Here is a 24,510-nt window from a genome sequence, read left to right as displayed (position 1 = left end):
ATGAGTGTTTGGACCTCTTAAACAAAAGGAGCACTAAATAGTGCAGGATGTCACCAGAAAGAATATCGATGTCTGCAAACTGATGCAGAAATGTATTAATATAAGTAACAGTGCATGTGTTTAAAGAGTCAATTCTCGGTTTCGCACAATGCAGCCACTTACTAATGATCCGCATCGTATTGCATGCATAACAGTGGTGGCAGAGCCATGAAGGGGCTACAGGCTGTTGTCTACGGTTGGTTCAACACACACTCAAGAAACCTAATAAGCAGGGTCATTCATGAATATAAATGAGTTGGAAGTTGGCCCTGGGCAAACTATACTTGAAGGGCAATAATTTGCATATCTATTTGAGGCTCAACATTGAATAGCCAGGGATACCACAGGCACTGAGGCCGAATGCAACTGTCCCTCCTCCCCAGACCCTCCCTTCTGATCTTTCCATTAGCAATGTACAGCGGAGCCGAGGATGCCAAGTTCCAGCACAGGACAGTATGTGACCTCCGGTCAACCATACCATTCATTAAAACTGCACATTTGAGCACATGGTCATGAACTTCTTCTCTTCTTGTAATTTGTTCATAGCCCGAAATGTGCAACAAACCTTAAAGCCAGGACTTTGTCATAGTGCACTTTGTCTTCCTAAGTGTCAAAATCTCTTTCTTCACACATCTGAGCGCTCTCTATAACCATCTCCTTGTATGGGTTGACTGTACCACCGTCCCCCGGGAATAGTTTAATACTGCTTCCAGGGACCACATAAGAAGGTCTATACCAGTCGCCAGGTGCCCCCACTGAAACATCACCCTTCAAAATTTCACAACTCGGCTGCATCTTCAGAACATACGTTCCAAAGTTGCTCCTTACAGGGACAGCAGGTCTCAGAGGGAGGGAGAGAGGAAAGAGGGGGAGAGAGACCAAGGGGGACGGAATAGTTTCTTAGGTGCACAGTAGTGGCACATAATCAGACATTGCATTGTCTATCTGAGACTGAGATCACAATCCACTTTTCTTAATGGATCTGCAGATTGACTCCCATACATTCTCATGTGGTTTCATTTCCAAATCAGCCTCTGGAGATTCCATGCACTCATCCCCTAGTTCTAATTGGTCCCAAGCATCAGCCAGCCTCCTCTGGAAAATTCTCACTCGACACTCCTAGGCGCAGTAGTTTATAGATGTATGCCATGCACGACTTACCCGTTGCGGTCATGGTTTCAAGGGTCTCAAGAAGATTCTCCAACTCTCCCAAGCCTGCAGTTTAAACTTGAACCTTAGAAATTCCGAATGTCTCATCTTGTCTCCAGCCCCCAAGATTAAATTCCTCATCAAATTATCTCTTTGAACTATGTTCTACTGTGTCTTCCATCTGCTGTCCACTCCAGCAGTGTTCTCAGCAAACCTAACAAATGGTGAGCCAGTGATAGCTAGGGGAACCTTGCTTCATCCATATTTGTGGACAACATTTACCTAGGTATGGTGGAAGCTTGGGTGTAAAGTACTATGATTATTCCTGCTAGCAGGAAAATGAGATATACACAAATGAACAAAAATAACTGCCAGAAGACAGAACCACGCCTTAGTGGCCTCTATGAAAAGGTAGGAGTGTGTGAACCACCTATAAGCGAAAGAACAACTACACTTTAAAACAGTGAATCCAGTGGAAAGCTCATTTCAAAACAATTATTTTCAAAACATTTAGATCATTTGAAGGGGCTGGAAAAGGGAACCTATGAGTACTATACAAGGTCTCACACTGGTGATGTAGGTCTTTCTGTGAACTGTGGGATTTATAAGGGACTGCTGTCTGTTGTACACAGAACCTTTACCTTCAAAAATTACAATTTGGTTTTTCGATGCCAACCAAAATAGTAGTGAGGATGCCAAAAATATACTTAAACAATTGACCCTTGTCTGTGAGATCACAATTGACAACCCTAATGGGCCCCATCTAATGCACTTCAAGTTTATATTATATCGTGACAGAGGGATAGGCTGACGATTTGAGACGGATGAAAAGTTCACTATCCAAAATAAGTAGGGATTACGGTTGACCAAGACCAAGGGATTGTATTCTATTGTGGTGTTGTGGTATTTGTATTGCGCACCTAAACTAACTGAATCTTACCTGGGCGCAGATGTTTCATTTAATCATATGTCTATGAGAGATCCACTTGATCATATGAGAAATCACATCGCAGAACAGAAGGAATAGTTCTGTCAAGATCTAGCAGAACAAATAAGTCTTTACAGCCCTCCGGAAGACCGAGAGGCTATTGGTGTCATGAATTTCTCGAGTTAATTTATTCCAAGCTCTGGGTCCATAGACAGAGAATCTACGATCTCCCTTCTTCACACATTTGGTGCTAGGACTACAAAGCAGATTTTTGTCTGCCGAGCGCAACTGTCGGGTAGGAATGTACCTTCTAATTTTATCTGATAGGTATGCTGGTCCTATATTATTCACACCCTTGTAGACCAGGCAGAGGATCTTAAACTCTATTCTCTCTTTTACAGGCAACCAATGCAGGGCTTTCCTCAAAGTAGAGATTGAGTCTGACTTTTTTGCCTTGTGCACCAGTCTGACCGCTGCATTTTGAGCCAGCTGCAGCCTCCGCAGTTGGTAGGCTGTGATACCTGACAACAATGCATTGCCATAGTCTAACTTCGAGTTAACCAGAGTACCGGTGATGACCGCTCTATCCTCATTCGCGATAAAAGGTAAGATATGTCTTAGCATGCGTAATGAGTGATAAGCTGCCTGTACTTTGGCACTCACCTGAGCTCCACTTTCCATGTTATCTTCCCAAATGCAGCCTAAGTTCTTAATTTCTTGGGAGAAATTCAACTGCGTCCCCAAAAAGCAAGGGGGGAGCAGTTTCTCCCTCTGTAAATGACATTTAGAGGCAAAAATAGCTACTTCAGTTTTGCTGGCATTCAGCAACAACTGATTTGCGCACATCCAGCTCTGTATCTCTTGTAGACACTGATCCACTCTCTCATAAGTTTCCTCTTGGTTCTGTATTTTCAGAAACACCGGAGTGTCATCTGCATAAGAGTGAAACTGTATGCCGTGCTTTCTTAAGGTGTCCATAAGCAGTTTTACATACAAATTAAAGAGCAGAGGTGAGAGGGGGGATCCCTGAGGGACTCCAGAACTTTGTAGAACTGAATCCGACAGGAAGTCTCCCAATCGAACTCGTTGTTCTCTACTGCAAAGAACGATCAAAATCATTCCAGGGCCTTTTCCCCCACCCCTCCCACTTCCTTCAGGCATCTCAGTAAAGTCCTGTGGTCCACCGTGTCAAACGCAGTGGACAAGTCGAGCATGACTAACAAGGACTTGCCCCCCTGATCCGCTGTTTCCAATAAATCGCCCCACACTGTTAGTAACACTGTCTCTGTCCCAAATCCTGGGAGAAAACCAGACTGTAATGGATCTAACAGATTCTCCTGGTCAACATGGTTCTGCAGTTGTGTAGTCACCACTTTTTCCAGATTTTTTGAGGGCCATGGTAGTCCTGCGACTGGCCTATAGTTCTGGAGACTTTTTGTGTCTAGGTTTGCTTTTTTTAACAATGGTGTAACCACCAACTTTTTTAGAGCTAGAGGTACTACCCCTGACATCAGTGATTTATTAACAAATTTTGTGATAAAAGGGGCAATGTCTGGAGCTATTCGTCTCGCCACTGATGATGGGATAGCAAAGAGCGTATCATTAGTAGGCTTCAAGGCGGAAAGCAAGAGGCAAATCCTTTCCTCCGAGACTTCCATAAATGTGAAGGCATTTTTGCACACTTCGCTTTCGTTGTGTGCTGTATGCTCTGAGCTCATTTCCTCAGATTTTTCCAGGTCCTCTAGAGGGACTGGTAGCTTAATAGCCTGGATTTTCTCCTGTATTAGCTCTATTTCTCCCACAAAAAAGTGATTAAATGCATCTGCCTGAGCTTGTGAGGCTTCTGGCGCCGCTGACGCACACCCAGGATTGGCTAGTTGGAAGATCACTGCATACAGTTCACGTGGTCTATTCATCACCTTATCAATCTTTTTAGTTATAAAGTCAGTTTTTGCTTCAAACACTGCTGTCCTATAGATTTTTCTAAGGTCCTTAACATGTTCCAGATTCAACACTGTACGGTTTTTAATCCATTTTTTCTCAGAAGATCTCACCTGTCTCCTTAACTTAATCAAGTCCGGTGAGAATCAGGGGTTAGTGGATTTCCCAGGCTTTTCCTGTTGGTAAGGGGCCTGTTCATTGCAAATCCTAGTCATAATTACTGTTCTTCTATTGAAAAATTCCTCGCATGGGAGGGTATCCTCAATCTGTGCAAGTGCATCTTTCAGTATTTCCCCAGAGATTTTCAGCAGATCTTTTGGTTTACGGAACTGCTTCCTCTGATTTTCCATAAGTGAATCCAGAGGTTTTTTGTGCACTCTTATTTCAAATACTCTGGCTTAATGGTCATAATGGATTGGCTAGGGATGGTCCAACCAACAATCACAGATTTCCTTCCCCAGAGGCTTCTTAGGTCTATGTATATTTCTTGCTCTCCTAGTTCAGGACAGCCTCCTCAGCAGTCTCTGATTTATAATATCCTGTGTCCTGAACACTAGGTTTCAGCGAATGTCATCAGAGTCACAAGCTGGTCCTCATGGACACCTTTACCAATTACTCCCACCAAGTACCATTAGGTCTGCCAACTGAGCCTGGGCATTGTGCAATGCACTGCTCGTTGAGCCCAGGGATTTAAACTCACCCCACATCCATTGCCTAGCCTCTCCCTACCCCCATGTGACTTTGCACACGATATGTACTAATGTATGGGCAAGAGTCTGGTACTTTGTTGCTCTTGTCTCAACATGTGTAAGCGCATAAAAGGTAAGATCTCTGCTTCCACAAAGAAAATCGGGATAATGCTCACTTCGATTCTGGCATTCTCAACATTTTGACTAGCCCACTTCCAGGTACTGTCTGGCAATTGTCACCAAATCCATTGATTGGCAGATTACAGGATAAGAGGCAGCAGCATTTAAAAAGGTTGGGCATAGCGTGAAACAGTTTCCCAATTAACAGGTAGACCTGTGTAGCACACATACCTACTACTATGGGACTATGTAGGAATTGACCACTGAAATAAAACCATACAGCTGAATGGCATCCGTACCCTAAAGAACACACTGCAAAGAACCACATCACTATCCACCACCACCATGCTCCATAATTACCTGGAGGTTCATCGTCAAATGTGCCCTGTGCTCTTGTTAAACAACACAGGCGCTGGACCAACATAACCACGACTTTCTACTGACCACATGGTCCAAAAGCAATATTGGGATGAGAGGATGCCAAACAGAAAGATTGCTTAATAAAACGTTTGTAGCAAACACCAATCAGAAGAGGTCAGCATTCATTCCATCAGAAAGAAAAGGTTGCAGAGAAAACAATGACGGTGGTGGTGATGTGGATAATCCCCCTGAAATTCCATCCAATCTGAAAGGATTTAACAGATGATAGATGAAATAACAGGTTGATCATGCATTTTACAGTGTACATAGATTGATATAAATTGTTTAGAAATAGTATTTGGTGGTCTTTCTATTGCACTTTTTAAAAACAATCACCAAAAAATTCCATCTGAAGTTGGCAAAGAAGATTAAAAAAGTAGTTCTATGCTATCGATATCTTACCACAAAAGAAAAAGCTATTTATTTTAACACTCACTTCTCAAGATAAAAACAAACATTCTGAAATCCGTGGGACTCAAATGAGGGCTGGTGAAGACATTGACTATTTAGAAGTGAAAATAAGTGTCAATCTCAATCTTTCTACCACCTTGCAAATTTCAGAACCTTCATCAACACAGCAGCTCTTTTCTAATAATGACTGCTCATCTCTCTAAAACATTAATTTGGCAGATTGGAATACTTTTTATTTATTTTTAGGTGGACAAGCCACAGTGTAGTGATCTTGAGCCTTCCTCCTATAGCCAACTTCTCTGCCTGTTCTCTCAGGTCCACTGTGGTTTTTGTGTAGTCTTAGTAACAACTTACAAAAGTGGCTGAATACAGAATAAAATATTTTTCTTGCTGACCCACAACTAAATACATAGCAAAGTGTATCTTTTATAACCACCAATATAGTATGTAGTACACTACTCTGTAGCACTGACTTATTTTAAGACCTGAATCACCTTATTAAATGTAGAGATTGCCTCTGGTAAGGGATCTAGGAGTTAATGCTTGAACCAAAAACCCAGTTTAACCCCACCCTACAATACAAGGGGGAGTCACAGTGATCGTGGTTATGTTTACGTGGGAAATTGCTGATCTAATCAATCATTGAAATGAAAGAAGGGGGAATTAAATGTGGGCATGGACAGTTGACCATGGTCTTTTAGCCTAATTGTGGCAATGTGCACAGTGACCATGGCCATTGAGATTGGTTAAATTACTAGTGAGAGGGTATGGTCCATGTCCACTGGCCATGACTGAAGTCCATGCCCAGTGGGCCACCGTCTTTTACCCTTGGTGAAACCTGGACAGTGGACACAGCCAAATCCCTTTGTCACAGCCATGGCTCAAGGCCATGGCGAGTAGGATATGGTCCATTATTGAAAGGCCATCATCTTCAGCAGGTGTTGGAAGACATTTGATCCCAGCCACATTCCAACATCACCACTTCTTCCAACACCTGCTGAAGATCATGGCTGGTGGGATCAGTTTATTTACTTGTGAGGGGCAGTAGGGACATAGCCAAAGACATGGCCAGTGGGTCACAGTCTTTTATACTAACTGGAGTCGAGTGGGCAGTGGCCACAGCAGAAGGTCGTGTCCAGTGGGCCACAGAGAAGATGTAGCATAACAAAACCCTTGAAATTCAGTTCAGATATCCACATTTATTGCATCAAAACCCAGCAATTTGGCGGGTGTGGGAAGTGAAAACAATCTTAACTCAGAGTCACTCTCGTTGCTCAACCCATGAGCACAAACAGGAGATAACAGCATGAATTAACCATTCGATCCAAAAGACACCATGGTGGATACATAAGGAGATGACTCAGAGTTTAGATCGTCATCACTTCCCACACCTGTCAAATGTAATGGGTATTGATGCAATTAATTGGGTTCTTAACTGTCACTTAATTAAAGATTATTTCACAAAAATGTTTCTCCCTAGAAATAGATATATTACACATTGTGACAAATCTAGCAATGTTGTCACGGCATCCCTGGATGCAAGCTTACCTAATGTGGCCAGGGAAAGGCAGAAGCTACCTGACTCTGACCCTAAGGGTGGCTATCTGCAGGAGGGCCACATGTTGGAAGACAACCCTCAGGGAGGTGGAGTAGACTTGCTAGGTCAAGGCAGGCATTTACCAGTTTCTTTAGCCCATGGTAACACCCACTTGCCTCCCCATTCTCATTTGGTATACTGCAGTGTGGGTGTAGAAACTCCAGTCATGCTCAGTCACCAACTGTATTTACATCCCTCTTTGCTTGATAACACTGAGACGAGGAAGAGGGCTGGTGTAATGAAGATCACTAGAACCGGAAAGCAAATGCTGCGATCTAGTTGTTGGAAAAGGTTAACAGGTGCCGAGGCATTTAAAAACACCACACCTAGAGGGAAAGGGAGACTCACTTCTCCCAATGTTGGTCGGGACACCGAAGGAGAGTAGACTGCACTGCAGAGTGGAAAAGGTGCCATCCAGGGAAGTCTGGAAGCTGAAGGTTCAGTGCGCTAGGGCCACGGTCAGCAGGAGCTGTCAGGTGAAGGAGGCAAAGCAGAAAGCAGAGCAGACGGGACACCCTCTCAGCTGGGAAGCAAGCCACAGCGAGAATGGTGGGACGCAAAGGATGCAGAAGAAGCCGACGGAGACCAGTGAGTCCAGAGAGCGAGGTTGGGATGCTGGGGCGCTTCATGGCAGATGCTATGTACCATTAATGAACCTGGTAAGCCCTAACAAGGGAGCAGGGATACTGGGAGATTGAGCAAACAGACTAAAAAGAATGAAAAGGGGTCACTGACCCAATATTTCAAAAGTATAAAGATTCTTGGAACTATATCAAAGAGAAGGTGATTGCGGATGAGAAGTGCATAGTCTGGGACCTGCACCCAAATACTGAACCAATTAAGAAAGTCCTGGCAGGAGAGTAAACCAGGCACACAGCGAATCTGGGACCCGCACCCAAGTGACGAAATAAGAAAATCCGGCAGAAGAGCAAACCAGCCATACAGCTAGTCTGGGACCCGCACCCATGTGATAAAATAAGAAAGTTCTGGCAGGAGAGCAAACCAGCCACAGCGAGTCTGGGACCCACACCCAATTGAACAAACAAAGTCCTGGCAGGAGAGTAAACCTGTGGAATCTAGGGTAAGGGAATCTTCCTTCCATTTTTGCTGTGAAAAAGTCAAGAAAGCTAAGGGGGCAAAGCATACCCCTTGGACCTGTGATTTGTGAAACTGAAGTCTGTAAACTGTGGGAATGTCAAGAAAGCTCGGGGGAAGAAGCACATCCTGTGAGACTGTGAATTGTGAAACAGTGAAGTCTGTAAACTATGGAAATTCAAGAAAGATTAGGGAAGAAGCATACTCCTTTAGCCTGTGAATTGTGAAATTGGGACACCTGTAAACTGTAGAAAAATTAAGAAAGTTCAGGGGAAGAAGCATAACCCTGGAAGCTGTGAATTGTGGAACTGTGAAATGTGTGAATTGTGGAAAAGCTTAAAAATCTCAGGGACTCAGGCATACTCCTTGAGCCTGTGAATTGTGGAACTGTGAAAATCCTCAGGGAAGGGTAATACCCATTAAGATTGTGGAATAGTATAACTCAAAAAAAGATCAAGAGAGAAATCATATATCTTGAGTTGATGAACTGCGTAAACCAGAGGAAAGTCAGCGGAAGAGTCATCCCCCTTGAGATTGTGGAGTATGGTAATGAGAAAGTGAAGAACATTGAAAACATAGAGAAATCCAGGGGAAGGGAAGATCCCCTTTAATTGATAGAACTTTGTTGGTTACTTTTACACATGGAACTTTGTGTTGGAATGTTGGAAAGAAGCTGCAGGTGATCAGCTTAAATACATTTACCTCTTCACACAATAGTGAGTTTAGTATGCGAGGATCAGGTTAGGATTTTGGACACAGGACTAAATACTTGTTGCTTTTGGACATTCTGACACACTTTCCTCAGTTTTGTCGAGGCAGGGAAATCCCTCCTAGTGTTAGGGATAGGTAGGATTTCCCCAAACCTCTTTTTAATGTTCAATAGAAGTCTTTGTCACCATAATGCCATTATGTCCGCGTCTTACTCTTTATCCCTTACTATATATATATATATGTAATAAGGTGGCGCTATTCACCCTGTAGTTAAGGTGAAACCCATCATTCATAGGTAATGCAGAAATTCTATGTCTAATAATGTTTGAGCCGTAGGACGTATTAGCATGACAGTTTCAAAACATGGAGGTCAGACCCGGTTCCAAAACTGGAACATTTTGTGCAAATCTGTGTGGTTCAAAAGATATAAAGAGTTAAAACAAAAGGCTTTGCCTTTCACTTTTCCATTCATTTTCCTATAGGGAAATGCCCAATTTGTGCTCACACGCACAGCCAATACTGCTGGATGGATTTTCTCCAAATAAGAAAAATTGGGCACAGAGCTTGAAGGAAATCCTTTATTTAAATACTTTCAATAAAACTGTACAGGAGGAGAGAACTCCGGCGAGAGTGGAAGAAGATGGCTGCATGAGCAGGAGCTCCCGAACGTGTCGGCCTAAATAGATGAGAAAGTGCTGATCTTCACCGTGCCCATACTCAGTACCTGAGAAAATGGAAAGAGCGGAGACCGGTGCTCACGTGGCTATAATTTACAAGAGCCAACAAGCCTTGGTCCCATAGAAGAGGTGTTTGTGTGAGGAGTGGTAGGAGCTGATTGAGAAGGCAGGGAAACGTGAGACCGTCAAGGAGAGCGGAAATGGTGTTCCAGAACGAGACGGGCGGTTTCAGGAAGGAGCGTTTTGCGAGCAATCCTTGCAGGGTTGATTGCTGTGGGGTTCTGAGGCCCGGCGGTGGCTGCATGGCGGAAGGAGAACGCCAGAGGGCACGAACGACAAAGAGAGAATGGAACAGAGAGCAGTGCTCCTGAGGTGCCGCCTGAGTGCGGCCTGTCCCAGCCGTGGTGTGCCCCTGTGGGAACGTGGGAAGCACAGACTCCCGCCGTAGAGAAGACGGGAACGAGGCAGTCCTCGGAGCTGACAAAGATAGAGGGGGGCTCCCCGCATGGAGCAGCCTGTGAGCCATTCAGGGCTGAGCGGGGACAGTGAGGAGAAAGTCAGTGGGCTCAGTGTAGAGAGCAGACCGTGGGGAGCAGGCCCCTACTGGGAAAGAGGAGGACTTTGGAACAGGATCTTCGGTGAAGTAGAGTGGAGATTATCCACATAAAATTGTGCCTAGTCTCACTTTTTGGATCCGAGGCCTAGAAGTGAGTAATAAAAGCAAGGGACAAATAACTCAAAGGACTTGCACTGGAGCCCTGGTGCACAAGGCACAGTGTATGGTTACATTGAGCTTGTAAACAATGGCAGTGGTTCTCCGCCCAATAACATGCAACTTACATAACGAATATCGAGGCGCAATTGCAAAGACACACATAGAACATCAATGCCAACCAGGAAATTGCTCGATCAACAGCATGACTGCTTGCCTCTTAACTGGGCAACAACTCCCTATGTGACCAACATACTGAAAGGATAACCCACATTGACTTTCAGCTTCTTCAGAACACCAAACCTCCAAATTCTGCCCATGACCTCACAGCTGGGGAGGAGTCTAATTCTACCATCTAGAAGAGACCCACAGGGAAAATGACAGCAATGGACCAAAGGGCTGTCACAATGGAGAGGGCCGTAAGTGATCTGAAAGGGGGAGACATTCCCCCATGGTCTGCTGCTAAGACGTGTACAAATGGTGGGGCCCAAAGGTGGCAGTGGACATAGCAGCAGGGCGGCAGGGGTAAGGTGGAAAAATGACAAAGATAAACATGGTGAGCTTCCGAGCGGAGTTGGACATCTCGCAGTTCTCCACGAAAGAAGATGTAGGAGGCATCCTGGCTGAAATGAGGGAACTCCGTAATGACATACAGACCACCCTCACAGAACTGAAGGATAGACTCAACTCAATTGAAGGCAACATGGAAAGTATAGAGTCAAACCAATTGAATGCTGACCTTCTCAAAATGCACCTGAATGCCAGTATGTCAGACCTGGAGATGCAGAAAGAAGAAGAGGCTCTGAAGTTAGATGACCTAGAAAACCGTGAGAGGAGAAACAATATAAGGATCATCGGGCTAAAAGAGAAGGAAGGTGAAATGCCAGAACAAGTAGAGCCCATGGTACAGAGCATTCTCGACCTAAGGTTCAAGTCAGAAGGAGGAAAGGAGGTGCAGCTTGAATGAGTGCATAGGGGAGGAAAGCCCTATGGCAACAGACTGAGGTCAGTCACTGCAAAGTTCCTCAGATACAAGGACAGAACAGAGGTGCTAGCCAAAGCCAAAGCACTTCAAGACCTGGAGTTTGAGGGCTTCAAGATTACAATCTTTGAAGACGTCTCAGGCATGACACTGTTCAGAAGCAGAGACTGCTGTCTGCTAACGAAGTGGCTTACTGAGCAGGGGATCCGATACTGCTGTGCCTACCCATTCACCCTGCAATTTGAAGTGGACCATCGAATATCATCGACGGAGGAGTTAGAGCAAGCTCTGCGCCACTTACCTATGCCACAGAAGGGTCAGCAGAGGCACGCTCCGGAACAGCAGCAAAGCCCAACCAAGCGGCTGTCTTGGCTGGTCCTCAACAACCAAGGAGAGGGAAAAGTGGCTGCAAGTACATGAGGCTCAATGGACCCTCCCTGAAGAAACATAAATGAGACTCACACTGGATATGAAGCAACGCCTAGGTTGAACAATTGTAGTCTCATGGAAACCAATGCTGGACACGAAGACTGACATCTGAGTGCTGGCTAGTGGATCTCATGCCCCTGGTGGTCCTGAATGGAGGAGAAGGCATCTCACAACCTCCAATGTTTAAACAATGATTTCTTAAATGTTACGTTGGTTGCAGGTTGGGAAGGGAATATGTGGAGTAACGGGGTACAGGAAGACACGGCAGAGTTTCTCTCAATGTCTGGTAGCACCATCGAACGGAACACCGGGTTAATCTTTATCTTGGGGGTGAAATCTGTAGCCATACAGCAGGAGGAATGACATCTCCGAGACGGGGCTCCACGATTGCCATAGGCATCCTTAGCATTAAAGGTCTCTACTCCCCCAACAAGAGATCACTGGTCGCCTATGAGTTTAGGAAAGATGGGTTGGACGTGCTATTCCTTCCAGAGATGAGACTGAAATCGGGTGAGGAGAGACTGAATAGGGGTGCAGGAATCAGACAAGTCTATTGGGCATCTGGGGAAGCCAAGCAGGGCAGAGTGGAAATAATTGCACACATGTGCCTGAAACTGCAGGGGGTAGTGGTCACCCAGAAGCTTGAGGGATGGTTGTTAATGGTGCAGGGTTTATGCAGCATGGTGCTGTCCACGATGTATTTACACCCTTAATCAGCACCAGACAGCATTCAAAACAGCAGTGTTGGACATGGTCATGGCATTTGGTGGGGAACTAAAGATAATAGGGGGTGATTTCAACTACTGGGCAGATGAGAAACTGGATAGAGTTTCAACAAGAAACCCGAAGGAATCGGAGGAGGTAGAGGGGTTTAGAACCCTAGGTCAAGCCATAGAAGTGAGGGGGCTCATAGATACGTGGTGGCAGATACACCTACACCACAATCGACTATATGCTACTAAATGGAGATCAAAGTGGGTGACTCACAAGTTGTATAAACAGGCCAGTGGATTGGATAGACCATGATATGGTGCAAATAGAAATCGATATTGCAGGGAGTTTCAAAGCAGACACTAAATAGGGTGTAAAGAATCCCTATGGCAGGACCCAATTTATGCGAGCAACTCCACACTGATATAGCAGAATACTTTAAAAGGAAAGACACTGGGGAGGTGGATTTAAATAGATTGGGAGACAGGTAAAGCCACATGGAGGTGATTCCTAATGAGGGAACGGGCCCAAAAAAAGAAGGATGGAAGCACATAGAGGAAGTTCTCAAGAAAGATATTGCGAGAAGGGAGTACAGGATGAACTCAGAAAAAGATTACAATGATATAAACCGCCAGGTACTCTGGCAAACACGAGCAGAACTCAAGGCACTGGGGTTAGGGGACACTCTCCATAAGCTAAGGTTTCTCAAGCAAAAAGGTTTATGAAAAAGGGATAAAGCCGATGCGAAGTTATCGGCAAGACTCAGGGCTCAAAGGGAGGAAAGATGGGTCTCAGCAGTAAGAGATGAAGGGGTGTGTCTAAACAAAGCCCGAAGATATAACTGCATGCTTTGCTCAATATTATAAGAGACGCTATGAGAGTGAATGTCAAGAGGGCACATTAACGCCTGAGGAATACCTCTGAGACATAGATATGACAAAATTATCCCAGAAGGAGATAAGCATCATAGAGAACCCGATCATGGTTGAAGAAATAATGAGGGCAATAAACAGACTTCCAACAGGGAAAGTCCCATCCAAAGATGGGTATACTATATGGTTCTACAAACACTTTGAAGAAACACTCCTACCACATATGGCCAAGCTTCTGGACAACATTCTGGACACAAAAGTGGCACCACAGTCATTCATATGGGCACTAATAGCCGTCATACCCAAGGAACGCAGGGACCCAGGCCTTTGCCAGTCCTATCCCCGGATATTATTGCTCAACCTTGATGAGAAAAGGTATACAAGAATACTAGCCACACGGCTAGAAGGGATCATTCCGCGCTTAATTGACCCAGACCAGGTTGGATTTATCTGAGGATTGCAGGGAGCAGATGTAATGCGGAAGACATTGAATCTCATGCAACACATGATGCGAGAAGGGGAGACTTTGGATTGTTCAGCCTAGATGCTGAGAAAGAATTTGATCGGGTTGAGCAGAGGTTCTTGTTTGCGGTCTTCGATAAAGTGGGTCTTGGGGAGAGGGTGAAAAAAAGAGGAATTAGGGCATTGTACACCGATCCGACTACGCAAGTGGTAGTTGCCTGCAAGACGTTGCCTGAGTTTAGCTTGCAAAGTGGTATGAGGCAGGAGTGTCCTTGTCCGCTCTATTATTCGACCTTACTATGGAGCCACTGGGTATCAAATTAAGTTGGGAATACGGTGTACAAACTGGGAATATATGCCGACAGCATACTTCTCCATGAGTGAGACATAGTGAACTCGCCCCGACATGCAGGTAGATGACTTGAATGAGCAATAGAGAGGCATAATATCAATTATCTGTGAGTACTGATCTCTAGAAACTTGGCAGACCTTTACATAGCCAATTTCCCACCGCTATTACACAAGGTATTTGCAGATAGGGAGGTATGGTCACCACTTACACTATCCTGGTTAGGAAGGTTTAATGCAGTCAAGATGACCTTACACCCAAAACTCTAATACCTGTACCAATTGTTGCATATAGCAAAACAGGAGGAACACTTATGGGAGCTGAAGCGCAGGATAAGAGGTTTCTATGGGAATCACGAAAAAAAGGGTAGCGTACAATATTCTGATACAACAGAAAGACAAAGGAGGAGTGGGGCTACCAGACATGTTTGCATACTATAGAGCAGTGCAGCTTAGAGCAATAGTACCAGGGGGACCGTGTTCAGCACTGCTGTGTCTGCAAATGGCTTAATTTAAAAAATATACTAGTGTATGCTTGCTGTGGGGGGGTTTCAAACTTATGGAAGAAGTTGGGAAAGAGATTTAGATGTGGAGTTTGACAAGCACCAGTGGAAAACGATGTGTGTGAATGCACACTGTACTTCGATAGCATGTTAATAAGAATTACATGGTATTAAGTTATTGTATTGGTGGCAGCTGGACCTATCTACCTTTCCAAGGTGTTCCCAGGGGTCAACCCACGATGTTGGCGGGAATGCTGGCAAATTGATGACTACTGGCATATATGGTGGGCCTGCCCAAAGATACAGAACTTTGGAGGGAGGTCATGGGCTGGATTAAAAGCTCAGATGGTATTGAGAGGAGTCCTGACCCACTCTTGGTACACATTGGTGTGGAAGTATGTGAGGATGATTGGAGGTGGCTACCGCACATGGTGGACTTCCTTTTACTGGCGGCACGCGAGTGTGTGCTAATAAGCTGAAAGCAGCCAACAGAGAAGCAATAGGAGCAACGTACATTAACGACATGGAAACCCTGACCGCTGAACTGCATGACTGCAAACCATCCAGGGAAATGGAATGGTCCAATTTCCTGGGCAAATACAGCACTCAAGCAGACACAAACTCATGGGAGACCAGGCCACAGTGGATAAGCTGGACTATTGTACCCAACACAGACATTTAGATAACCTACTGAAGAGTCCAAGCAATGTATGGTTACAAATGGTGACCCTTGTGAAATGCTGTAACTCTTGAGAAATGCAACTGTACTCAAGAGATGCAAAACAAAAACAAAAATAATAGGGGGGCTGGGAGGGGAGTATGGTATCGTTATGAAAATGTCAAGTACATGTCAAGTGATTACCAATGATGGTGTAAATAAGAACAATAAAAAACGAATTAAAAAGTCTTCAACAGCAGATCGAGTGATGCTGATGCATGTTTACAATATCCTTTGTTTTGATAGGGCAAGCTTTTCATGTGACTTAAATCCTGATGACAGCAGTGAAGTCTCTGCATTACTGCAACTCCCAGCTCTTCATTCCAGTACCCAATAGTAATCTTACATTTACCCCACATCCCTCTTACTCATCATAGTCCTCCACTACCCTATCTCACTCTTCCTTGTCACAGTCCCTACTATTCCCATCTCACGCTTCCTAATCACAGTCTGCCACTATCAATACCTCACTCTTCCACATTATCGTCTCCCACTGCCCCACCTCTGTCTTCCTCGTGCCAGTACCCAATAGTAATCTTACATTTACCCCCACTTCCCTCTTTCTCATCAGAGTGCCCGACATCACTGTTCCCCGTCACAGTCCCTAGCTAACCCCACCTCACCTCACTCTTCCTCGTCACAGCCCTGCACTGCCCCACCTCACTCTTCCTCATCGCAGTCCGCCACTACCCCGACTCGCTCTTCTTTGCCACCGTCCCGCACTACCCCACTTCACTCTTCATGTGTCAAAGTCCAACACTACCCCACCTCGCTCTTCCTCGTCACAGTCCTCCCACTACCCCTGCATCAATCCTCCTCTTAACAGTTCCCCGCTAACCCTACTCACTCTTGAGGGGTTCAAACAAAGGTGTAGCATTAGGGGGATAACAGTTAGTAATCATACCTTTACCGTTACATCCCTCTTTCTGGCACAGTACCCAAAGATAATCCATGTCATTACTGCCACATCCCTGTTCCTCACACTAGTCACCCACTATTCCCACCTCACTCTTCCTCCTCACAGTCCACCACCACCTCACTGCACTCTTCCTAATCATAGTCTGTCAATACCCCACCTCACTTTTCTTCGTCACCGTCCCCCACTAGCCCACATCTCTGGCTCGTTACAGTGCCCCACTATGCCCACTCGACTCTTCCTCCTTACAGTCCCCTAACCCCACCTCACCCTTTCATCACAGTCTCCCATTAGCCATACCACATTCTTCCTTGTCACAGTCCCCCACTACTCAAACCTCACTCACCCTCTTTACAGTCCCCCACTTACCCCACCTCACACTTTCTCATCACAGTCCACCCCCTATCCCCACTTCACTCTTCCTCATCAGCATCTCCTACTACCATAATCTCACTCTTCTTCATTGCAGACCCCCATATTTCACTCTTTCTCATCACAGTGCCCACCCTCACCCCCATATCACTCTTCCTGGTCACAGTCCCCCACTTACATCACCTCACTATTCCTCGTCAAAGTCCCACAAATCACTCTTTCTTGTCACAGTCCCCAACTAACCACATCCCACTCTTACTCGTCAAAGTCCTCCACCTCCCTATTCTTTGTACCCGTAGCCCATCAGTAAACCTACATTTACCACCACCTCCCTCTTATGTGTCCAAGTACTACATTAGTAATCTGTTGCATTATCCCCACATCCCTCTCCTTACCCCAGTACCCCAATAGTAACAGTTTAATTACAGCACCTCCATCTTCCCCATCCCAGTACACCATTAGTACTGCATTCTTATCAAGCAGACAAAAAACAATCACATAGTAGACACACCTGATGTTCCATAGTTGATGAACACATTGATACCAAATGACATGACATCAGGTATGTTATCAGAAAAAAAGAGCAGAATTATAGGTAGTGGGATGTATAGCATGACAAAACCCCTGAAATTCAGTGAGAAAACGTTAGTTAAGGGACAGCTAAGAAGTTCAGTGGAAAAACCTTTAGTTCAAGTGACTTTAAAGTGCTGATTTAATGCAAGAAAACGACTGAAATTCAGCAGGTGTTGGACGCTACACCACCTTAACTAAGAAGTCCCCATTGTGCAGCTACTAAGCACACTGATGACATCACAAATGACATCACTGATAGTCTTTTTTTATTTTGTTGATGAGTTTGACCCAATTTCGGCTAGTTCAAGAAAGAAACAATAACTATGTAGGATGTAAAAGAGAGGGTGAACATAGTAGTATAATGGAACCCTGTCTACCATCCAGCTAGTTAGGTATTTCCTGTAGAGTTTGGCCCGTCACTCTCCATGGGAAGAGAAAGTGAGCAACTCTGCTTGAAAAGGAATCCAATGGCAAAAGTTTCATTTTCAACTCACATTTTGCCTGGACGGTTGTCATTACTATTTTGTACTGTGATAGTAATAGCAAGTTGGGGCATAAGGGCATGCTTCTCAACCAGCCTAGCCAAAGTTGCTATATGGGCTGAGATGGCCAGGTAATTTGCAATATGATGAAATTCAGTCATAGCATCCAAATATTTTTTATTTATTCGTATTTTATTGAGCATTTGTTAGGCGCTGTATGTAGCAGAATTGTGTTTCAAACTGCCACAAAGCTAAATGGGAAGGGAACAGGGGAAGTAATAACAATGGCAAAACAGTAAAATACAGTCATGGTCCTACTAGGCATTGTGCCGTTCGGCCGTGCAAGTGCAGTGAAGAAAAGTGCAGGAGATGGGGAAGGTGTGGGAGGGCAGAGGAGTGGACAAGTGCTGGTGGAGGGCGTGGGAGAGAAGTGCTCAGGGGAGCCAGGAGAAGAACCTCAGGCTAAGTGCTGGTGCAGGCTACTCCCATGGGTGGGATGCAGAGCCGCCAAGCAGGGGCACGGAAGGGCTGTGCAGTGGGATTAGGGGGTGCTGGTATCGATTGGGAAGAAGGGCCTAATGCTTTGAGGCCACAAAGGCAGTGGGGTGATTAATAGGGATGGCAAAGAGGGCAAGAGGTAGAGACAGTTGCATGAGATTGATCAGTCAGATTCTGGAAATATGTATTCTCAGTTAGCTGCTGTTCTGAGATCACATGTCAGGGTCCCCAAACACTTATTTTATGGGGTCAGGATCTTGAATCATTTATCCATGAATTTATGTATTTTGGGTTATTGTAACCTCCACTATGTATAGCATCCTTTGGTCATCAATTGAAACTACATCTTGTGCACAACATTTCAAGCGCATTCCGCACTGTGTCAATGATAGGGTTTGGCTTCCAGTAGGATTGTTGGGCTCAGTTCAATAAGATGTTACTGCTAGCAATAAATTACAAAGATTTGGGTTTCAGAAGCAAGACTAACATGAGGCTTAACACTGAAGCACATCAACCAGCACTGACTGGGACACACGCTCAACCCAATTCAAGTTGAAAAAGTCACTAATCTTGTTTTTTTTTTCATGTTTTATTTTCATTTTACTTATAACAAGAAAACATGAAATAACAAAGAAATTCGTAGCAAAAACTATATACATAATTACATCATAAATACCCCTCCCTCCCCCCTTACAGATGCCAGGTACACATCATATAATATGAAATTGTCAGAATCAATACAATGTCAGAAATTTGCCCCAAATTTTCATAAACAACCCATTCTTGCCTTGTTTCCTATATATACATCTTTCCACATCCGCCAGATCAAGCATTTCTTTCAACCAGTCCTCTTTTTTTAAAGAAATGTCAGATTTCCAATTCCTAAGGATGATTTTGTTCCCATCATGGCTCCCCTAAATAACCACTTCTTGGCCAACAAGCTCTAGAAGCTTAAAATTCCTTGCCACAACACCCTTGAAATTCAATAGCTTCGACAGCTGCGAGAGATACGTCTCGGGGTGCATATGCAGATAATAGGCATGTTAAGCAGATTACACTGACAAACCTTCTCCCCAAAAATGTAATGTTGGGCTAATTCCAAGTTTCAAGACTGATAGAGATGCTGACCCCCAAAGGAAGAAAGCCATATTGGAAAGAAACCTGCAACTAATGGTATTGACGAGAGTGTTACTCATACAATGGTGGTAAATGTAACACAAATGGAAGAGATCAAACACTGCTTTGGCGAGATTGAATGTTGGACGAGGCGTTGCTAGGGGTGGCTAAGGGGGCTATAGCCCCTGGTCGTTTGGTTGTAGCCCCGGATGAATTTCAGGAGCTACAGCCAAAAGGCTAGCTAGCCCCCAGTCTGAACAGTTCCGACATTAGCGTAGCCCCTGGTCTTTTCCAGACCTAGCAACACCCCAGAGTCCTGCCCGGTCTAATCCGCAAGAAAGCATTAAAAAAAGCGGCTCTGCATCAGTAGAAACTTTATCACAAGAGACCGAGTTTGGCTTTGATATAGAAAGCCAGTGAGCTGTTCAAGAGCCACAAAGAAATAGATTAAATGAAGAACACAATTGTCTTCGCACAAAAACTGAAATCAACCAACACCTTCACTTCTTTTAAGCAAATGACAGTAAAATGCTTAATCAAATATTATAAGTGCCTACATGACTCGACTGCCCAAGTACTCCCTGCCCAGTCAGCCTCATCAACAGCACATGCCTGGCAAGCCTAGGTGGGCGAAACATGTCGAGTGCAGTCTTGACCCTCCCGCTCCATTGAACAGCAAGTTGCTTTTTGAAGATTTTTGCCAAAATGGATGGATGCGCTTTTTACATTTTCTTAATCCCGCAGTGCCACACGTTTACTCTTTCATTTCTACATTTTCCCAGGACTTTTCAGTAGGGTCTAGACCATAGTGACACTTACCTACGAGATGCGCCTTCGTGAGCGTGGCGACCCAAGCATAGGACAGGATCACGCTAGAAATGATATGAACCTCTCATGCCAGTCCATTCAGAAAGGGCTGCACGGCGTTTTTACCTGCCGCATGTCTCATTTCTACTAGTACACCGGTGCTTTTCTTGACAGTTAACATTTGGGAATGAACGAAGACACTGCTGGGGATTAACAGCTAATTATCTGCAACACATATTTAGTAAGTACATAACAGGAGTACAGGATATGAACTCGCATTGTAATAAGGGTAATTACAGCAGTGTTTTCAAAGCAGCATACACAATCTCCAGGATTAATAAAGTGTGATGCGTAGGGGCGGAAACAGATGTTTACCGATGTTGAAAAGGCGTTGGCTTGTCCATTCACATTTCCATGTTGCAACAGGACTATTAGTTATATATTTTAGCAGATATAGTTACATTGAAAGTGCAATGCTGACAATGTGTGTTATTCTACACTGTTAACTGCACAATACAGTAGGTATACATCAGTGACATACACACATGGTATCAACACGTTTTATAAATGCATTTGGCCCATTTTTTGTTGCTATATAAAACTTTCAAATTAAGCATGTGCTTACCTATAGAAACTTCTACCTCCTGGCTGTCTTTGCGTTCGTGTTCATTATATACACGGCACAGATATACCCCTTCATTTGCCTTTGTCACATAAGGAATCTGTGCAGGTGCAACATGGTGATGATTAAGAGGGGAACAAATAGAAAATGTGTTGTAATTAAGCCAAGAGCATTAAAAAGCGGTTTTAATACAAGTCATTTCAAATCCGTGTATATATAAATTTGATACAGCGTGTTGCAGACATGGGGTAAGCAGGATATACTACAGACAATTATGTACCGTGATAACTAGATTGAACGATAACATTTTAACTTTGGTGACTAAATACAGTTAGCTAATGGGAACAGCAGTAGTGGGAAACCAGCACGGAATATATGTTCTCCAAATGCTCTCTCTCTTTTGAAAGTGATTAAAACAACCATCCAGAAATGTGAACCAAACCATTCCCAAATTACAGGGGGATTTTTGAATAGACAATTTAAACAACAGTAGACACAAGTATCAAGTGATCCAATTAGCGAGAGGCTTCTGAAATGACTGCTGTATTTCTATTGTTTGGGCTATTGTTACATTTGCTGCCTTGTTGACCGTGTTGAATATACAGGCTGAATATCTGTGAATACTGGTATTCCCCTCTGCCCCCAGACAGGGGTCCGAAACCTATGGCTTTCCAGATATTTTGCCCTACAGCTCATCTGTATTAGCCAACAGAGTCAGTGGTGAGGGATCATAGCAGTTGTATTCTAAGACATGTGGATAGCTGCAGGATTAAGTCCCGGCCCTAGGATTATAGTACGCAAACCAACCCTGCTGATGGATTTCTCACCATAGCTGAATGCATAAAGAGAAGTCTTTCATTAGGTGGGAGGAGGCAGCCCTGATCTACTCTGTGCATCATTCCAACAAGAGGAAATGTCTAGAGTATCTCATGCCGCTCCTTGTATGCCTGCAGCCTTGCTCGGTCGCACCAGAAGATGACACCACCCAAGTTATTAACCTTTGTGTATATGTGCGGGAAGAGCATCAGGCAATCTTGAAAGTTGCAAACAGTTATCATTCTAACTAGTTTGAAATTGGATCTCTACTGGTTCTGCCTCAATTCAACTCAAGGTTTGGCACTACAACTAGCAGATAGAAAATTCCCAGTGTACATCAACTTGAGGAACCAATAAAGTAATAAAAGTAGGGCTTCTAATCCAGATTCCATATATGAGAAGTGAAAGCCACACTGCAAGAGGTGGGCTATTTAACACAAATGCTGAAGGCTAAGAAACATATCATCACAAGACTAAAAATAAAACTGACCACTTCACTGTCACCCATCCTCAAGAAACTCAGCTGGCTATCCCTTCATGCAAGGACAATATTAAAGACAACCAGCATCAACTACAAAGGATTCAGAACCACAACACCATTCCACCAGGTAGAAAAATGCACAATCTTTGGAAACAAGCACACCACCAGAAACCATGATTTCGCCAGAGTCGAGGCAAAAACTTGCAAGAGGGGAGAAAAAAACTAGGAAACAGTCTTTCAACCGCAACGCTCCCAGTCTCTGGGACAAGTTACAAATGTAGATTAGTCTGCTCCCTCCATCCTCCACAACATCTTGCTCCACTCAATCCATGTTCTCTCCTTCCAATGCTCCATTCTCTCCTGTCCCTGCCTCTCCTATCCCTGCAACTTACCTGCAACTCCCTGGGTGCATCCCCTATGAACATTGCTCTGTTGCTTCCAAGCTACGTTTGCACTTAATAAGTACCAGACATCCATACTCAGGGTACTCATGCTATGACAAGACAGGAGGCTCGCATTATGCTTTACTTTCTTTAATACTGCCATATCAGCATTTCAGCAAAACATTTTTTAAACCCTAACATTTTCTCTTTTTTCTTCCATCTATGAAGTAAAAATCCAAATCTGAGAGGTTTTAAAGTTCAATAGTCAGTGTTCCATCTAGAACTACAACCCCCCATGATCCTCTGGGGCTTGGTAGTCCTGACCTCTCCTGTTCCACCTATCCGAGACCAGGTCCTAATATAAGAACCCTCCATGGTAGTCCTCTCCCTCTTTCTTTTTGCAACCATTTGAGATAAGTACCTGTCTCCTTATAATAATTTATAAGATTTGTGATGTACTATCATTTTGCTTTGTAAGCGCTCATACATAGTTGCGCGACCGCCTATTATTTTCTAATACATTGTGCGGCTAATAGTTTATTTAAGAAATTAGTGAGGCACTCACCTCACCGCGTCGTTAGTCGGCCGCGTTCGTGAGGGATAAGTGGCTTGTGCGCCGAACACGCCGCGAATGTAGCGGACTCTAAGACCCAGGGGAGCGGGAAGCGGTATGCTTCCTGGCGTCCCCTGGGAGCTCTCTGACGCTCATAATGTTCTCATTACGTTCGCAGAGCTGAGAGTGACTGTGGACCTCCAGAGTTACGGAATAAGAATAAAATTAAAAAAACGTGTAAAAGTGAAATCTTTGCCTTATGGAGGTGAAGAGAAAGGATTAATCTGCAGAAACAGAGGCTGGCACATAGTTGCAAGACTTTGACCTTTTATTATCTGGTGCAGCCTTTTCACCCCTCAGTGCTGACAGCCCTACAGTTGGCCCTGCCAAGAGAAAGGATGGCTGGATATAAAATACCTAGCCAAACTCCATTAACATCTCCAGAATGGAGCGCTGAGGAGTGGGAAGAGGATCCCTCCCACCTAGAGCCTGATTTATCTCAGAGCTTTAAAAAAGTATTAGTGGACTTGCTTACCCAAGCAGTCTCTCTAGGGGTTCAGCCTACTACACAAAGGCTAGAAGTTTTGGAGGCAATAATGGAAAAGCAGCAGGAGCAGTTGGCTACCAAGAAAAGACGGGCAGAAAGCCCTGATGAAGGGCCGTCAGCCAGACACCCCCCAGAAGGGGTTGAACCTAAGGGGCGTAAAGCAGCTCGAAAGAGCAAACACTCTTTGACCCCTGGAGCACAAGTGGAAGGGAGGGTACTGCTCCCCAAGAAATAAGCGACCTATCGCTAGGCCAAAGAGAGCCTTCCTGGATAAACAGAAAGAATTCCAAGACAGACCCCCTGCCCCAAGGGTGGACAAAATCAGGGGATCATGATGAGGACTACTTGCCCGGAAAATGTCGACCCCCAAGATGTGGATAACACCACAGATATGTTTGACCCAGAGGCCATGAGACACCCAAAGTCTTCTGAGTGGGTGCCATCGGCCAGGGTAGCAGCGTACATTTCCCAGCATATAAGAAAGCCGCTGGATAGAGAAGTGCAATCACGCATGAGATCGGAGTGTCCTAGGCCTGAATTGCCAGGGAAGCTTGCGGAAACCCCGATTCTAGACCCCAAGATGGTCACTTTTGTGACAAAGTCAGTGCAAGACATTAGAAAGGGAGTGGACCGCGCTTGGAGGGGATGCCAGGACAAGCTTTTGGACAAAGCAAAAATAATGGACCTGGCAGAGAAGGCGAAGGACACTGGAGTTAGGCAGAATTATATGCAGTACCCCTTGGGAACAGTACACACAATTAAGACTACAAGTGACAGTACAATTTCACCTTTGGTACAAGCCTGTACTACACAGTTAAAGTGGTAGCAGT

General features: G+C 44.6%; 1 protein-coding gene across 4 annotated transcripts in view; it reads right to left on the bottom strand.

Annotated features, from left to right (window-relative positions):
- The window catches only part of MALT1 (MALT1 paracaspase), a 1,429,839-nt gene that overhangs the window by 873,642 nt on the left and 531,687 nt on the right, over window positions 1-24,510 (bottom strand). For all 4 annotated transcript variants that reach the window (XM_069627057.1, XM_069627059.1, XM_069627058.1 and 1 more), the window contains exon 6: window positions 20,904-21,000. In XM_069627057.1, the coding sequence (XP_069483158.1) occupies window positions 20,904-21,000 (97 nt within the window). The remainder of the gene's footprint in view (window positions 1-20,903; window positions 21,001-24,510) is intronic.

This window comes from Ambystoma mexicanum, chromosome 6p (genome assembly GCF_040938575.1).
Source record: "Ambystoma mexicanum isolate Mex_15411 chromosome 6p, UKY_AmexF1_1, whole genome shotgun sequence".
NCBI classification, from domain to species: Eukaryota; Metazoa; Chordata; class Amphibia; order Caudata; family Ambystomatidae; genus Ambystoma; species Ambystoma mexicanum.
Note: the sequence above shows the minus strand (reverse complement) of the source record. Positions and strands in the feature narration are given on the sequence as shown.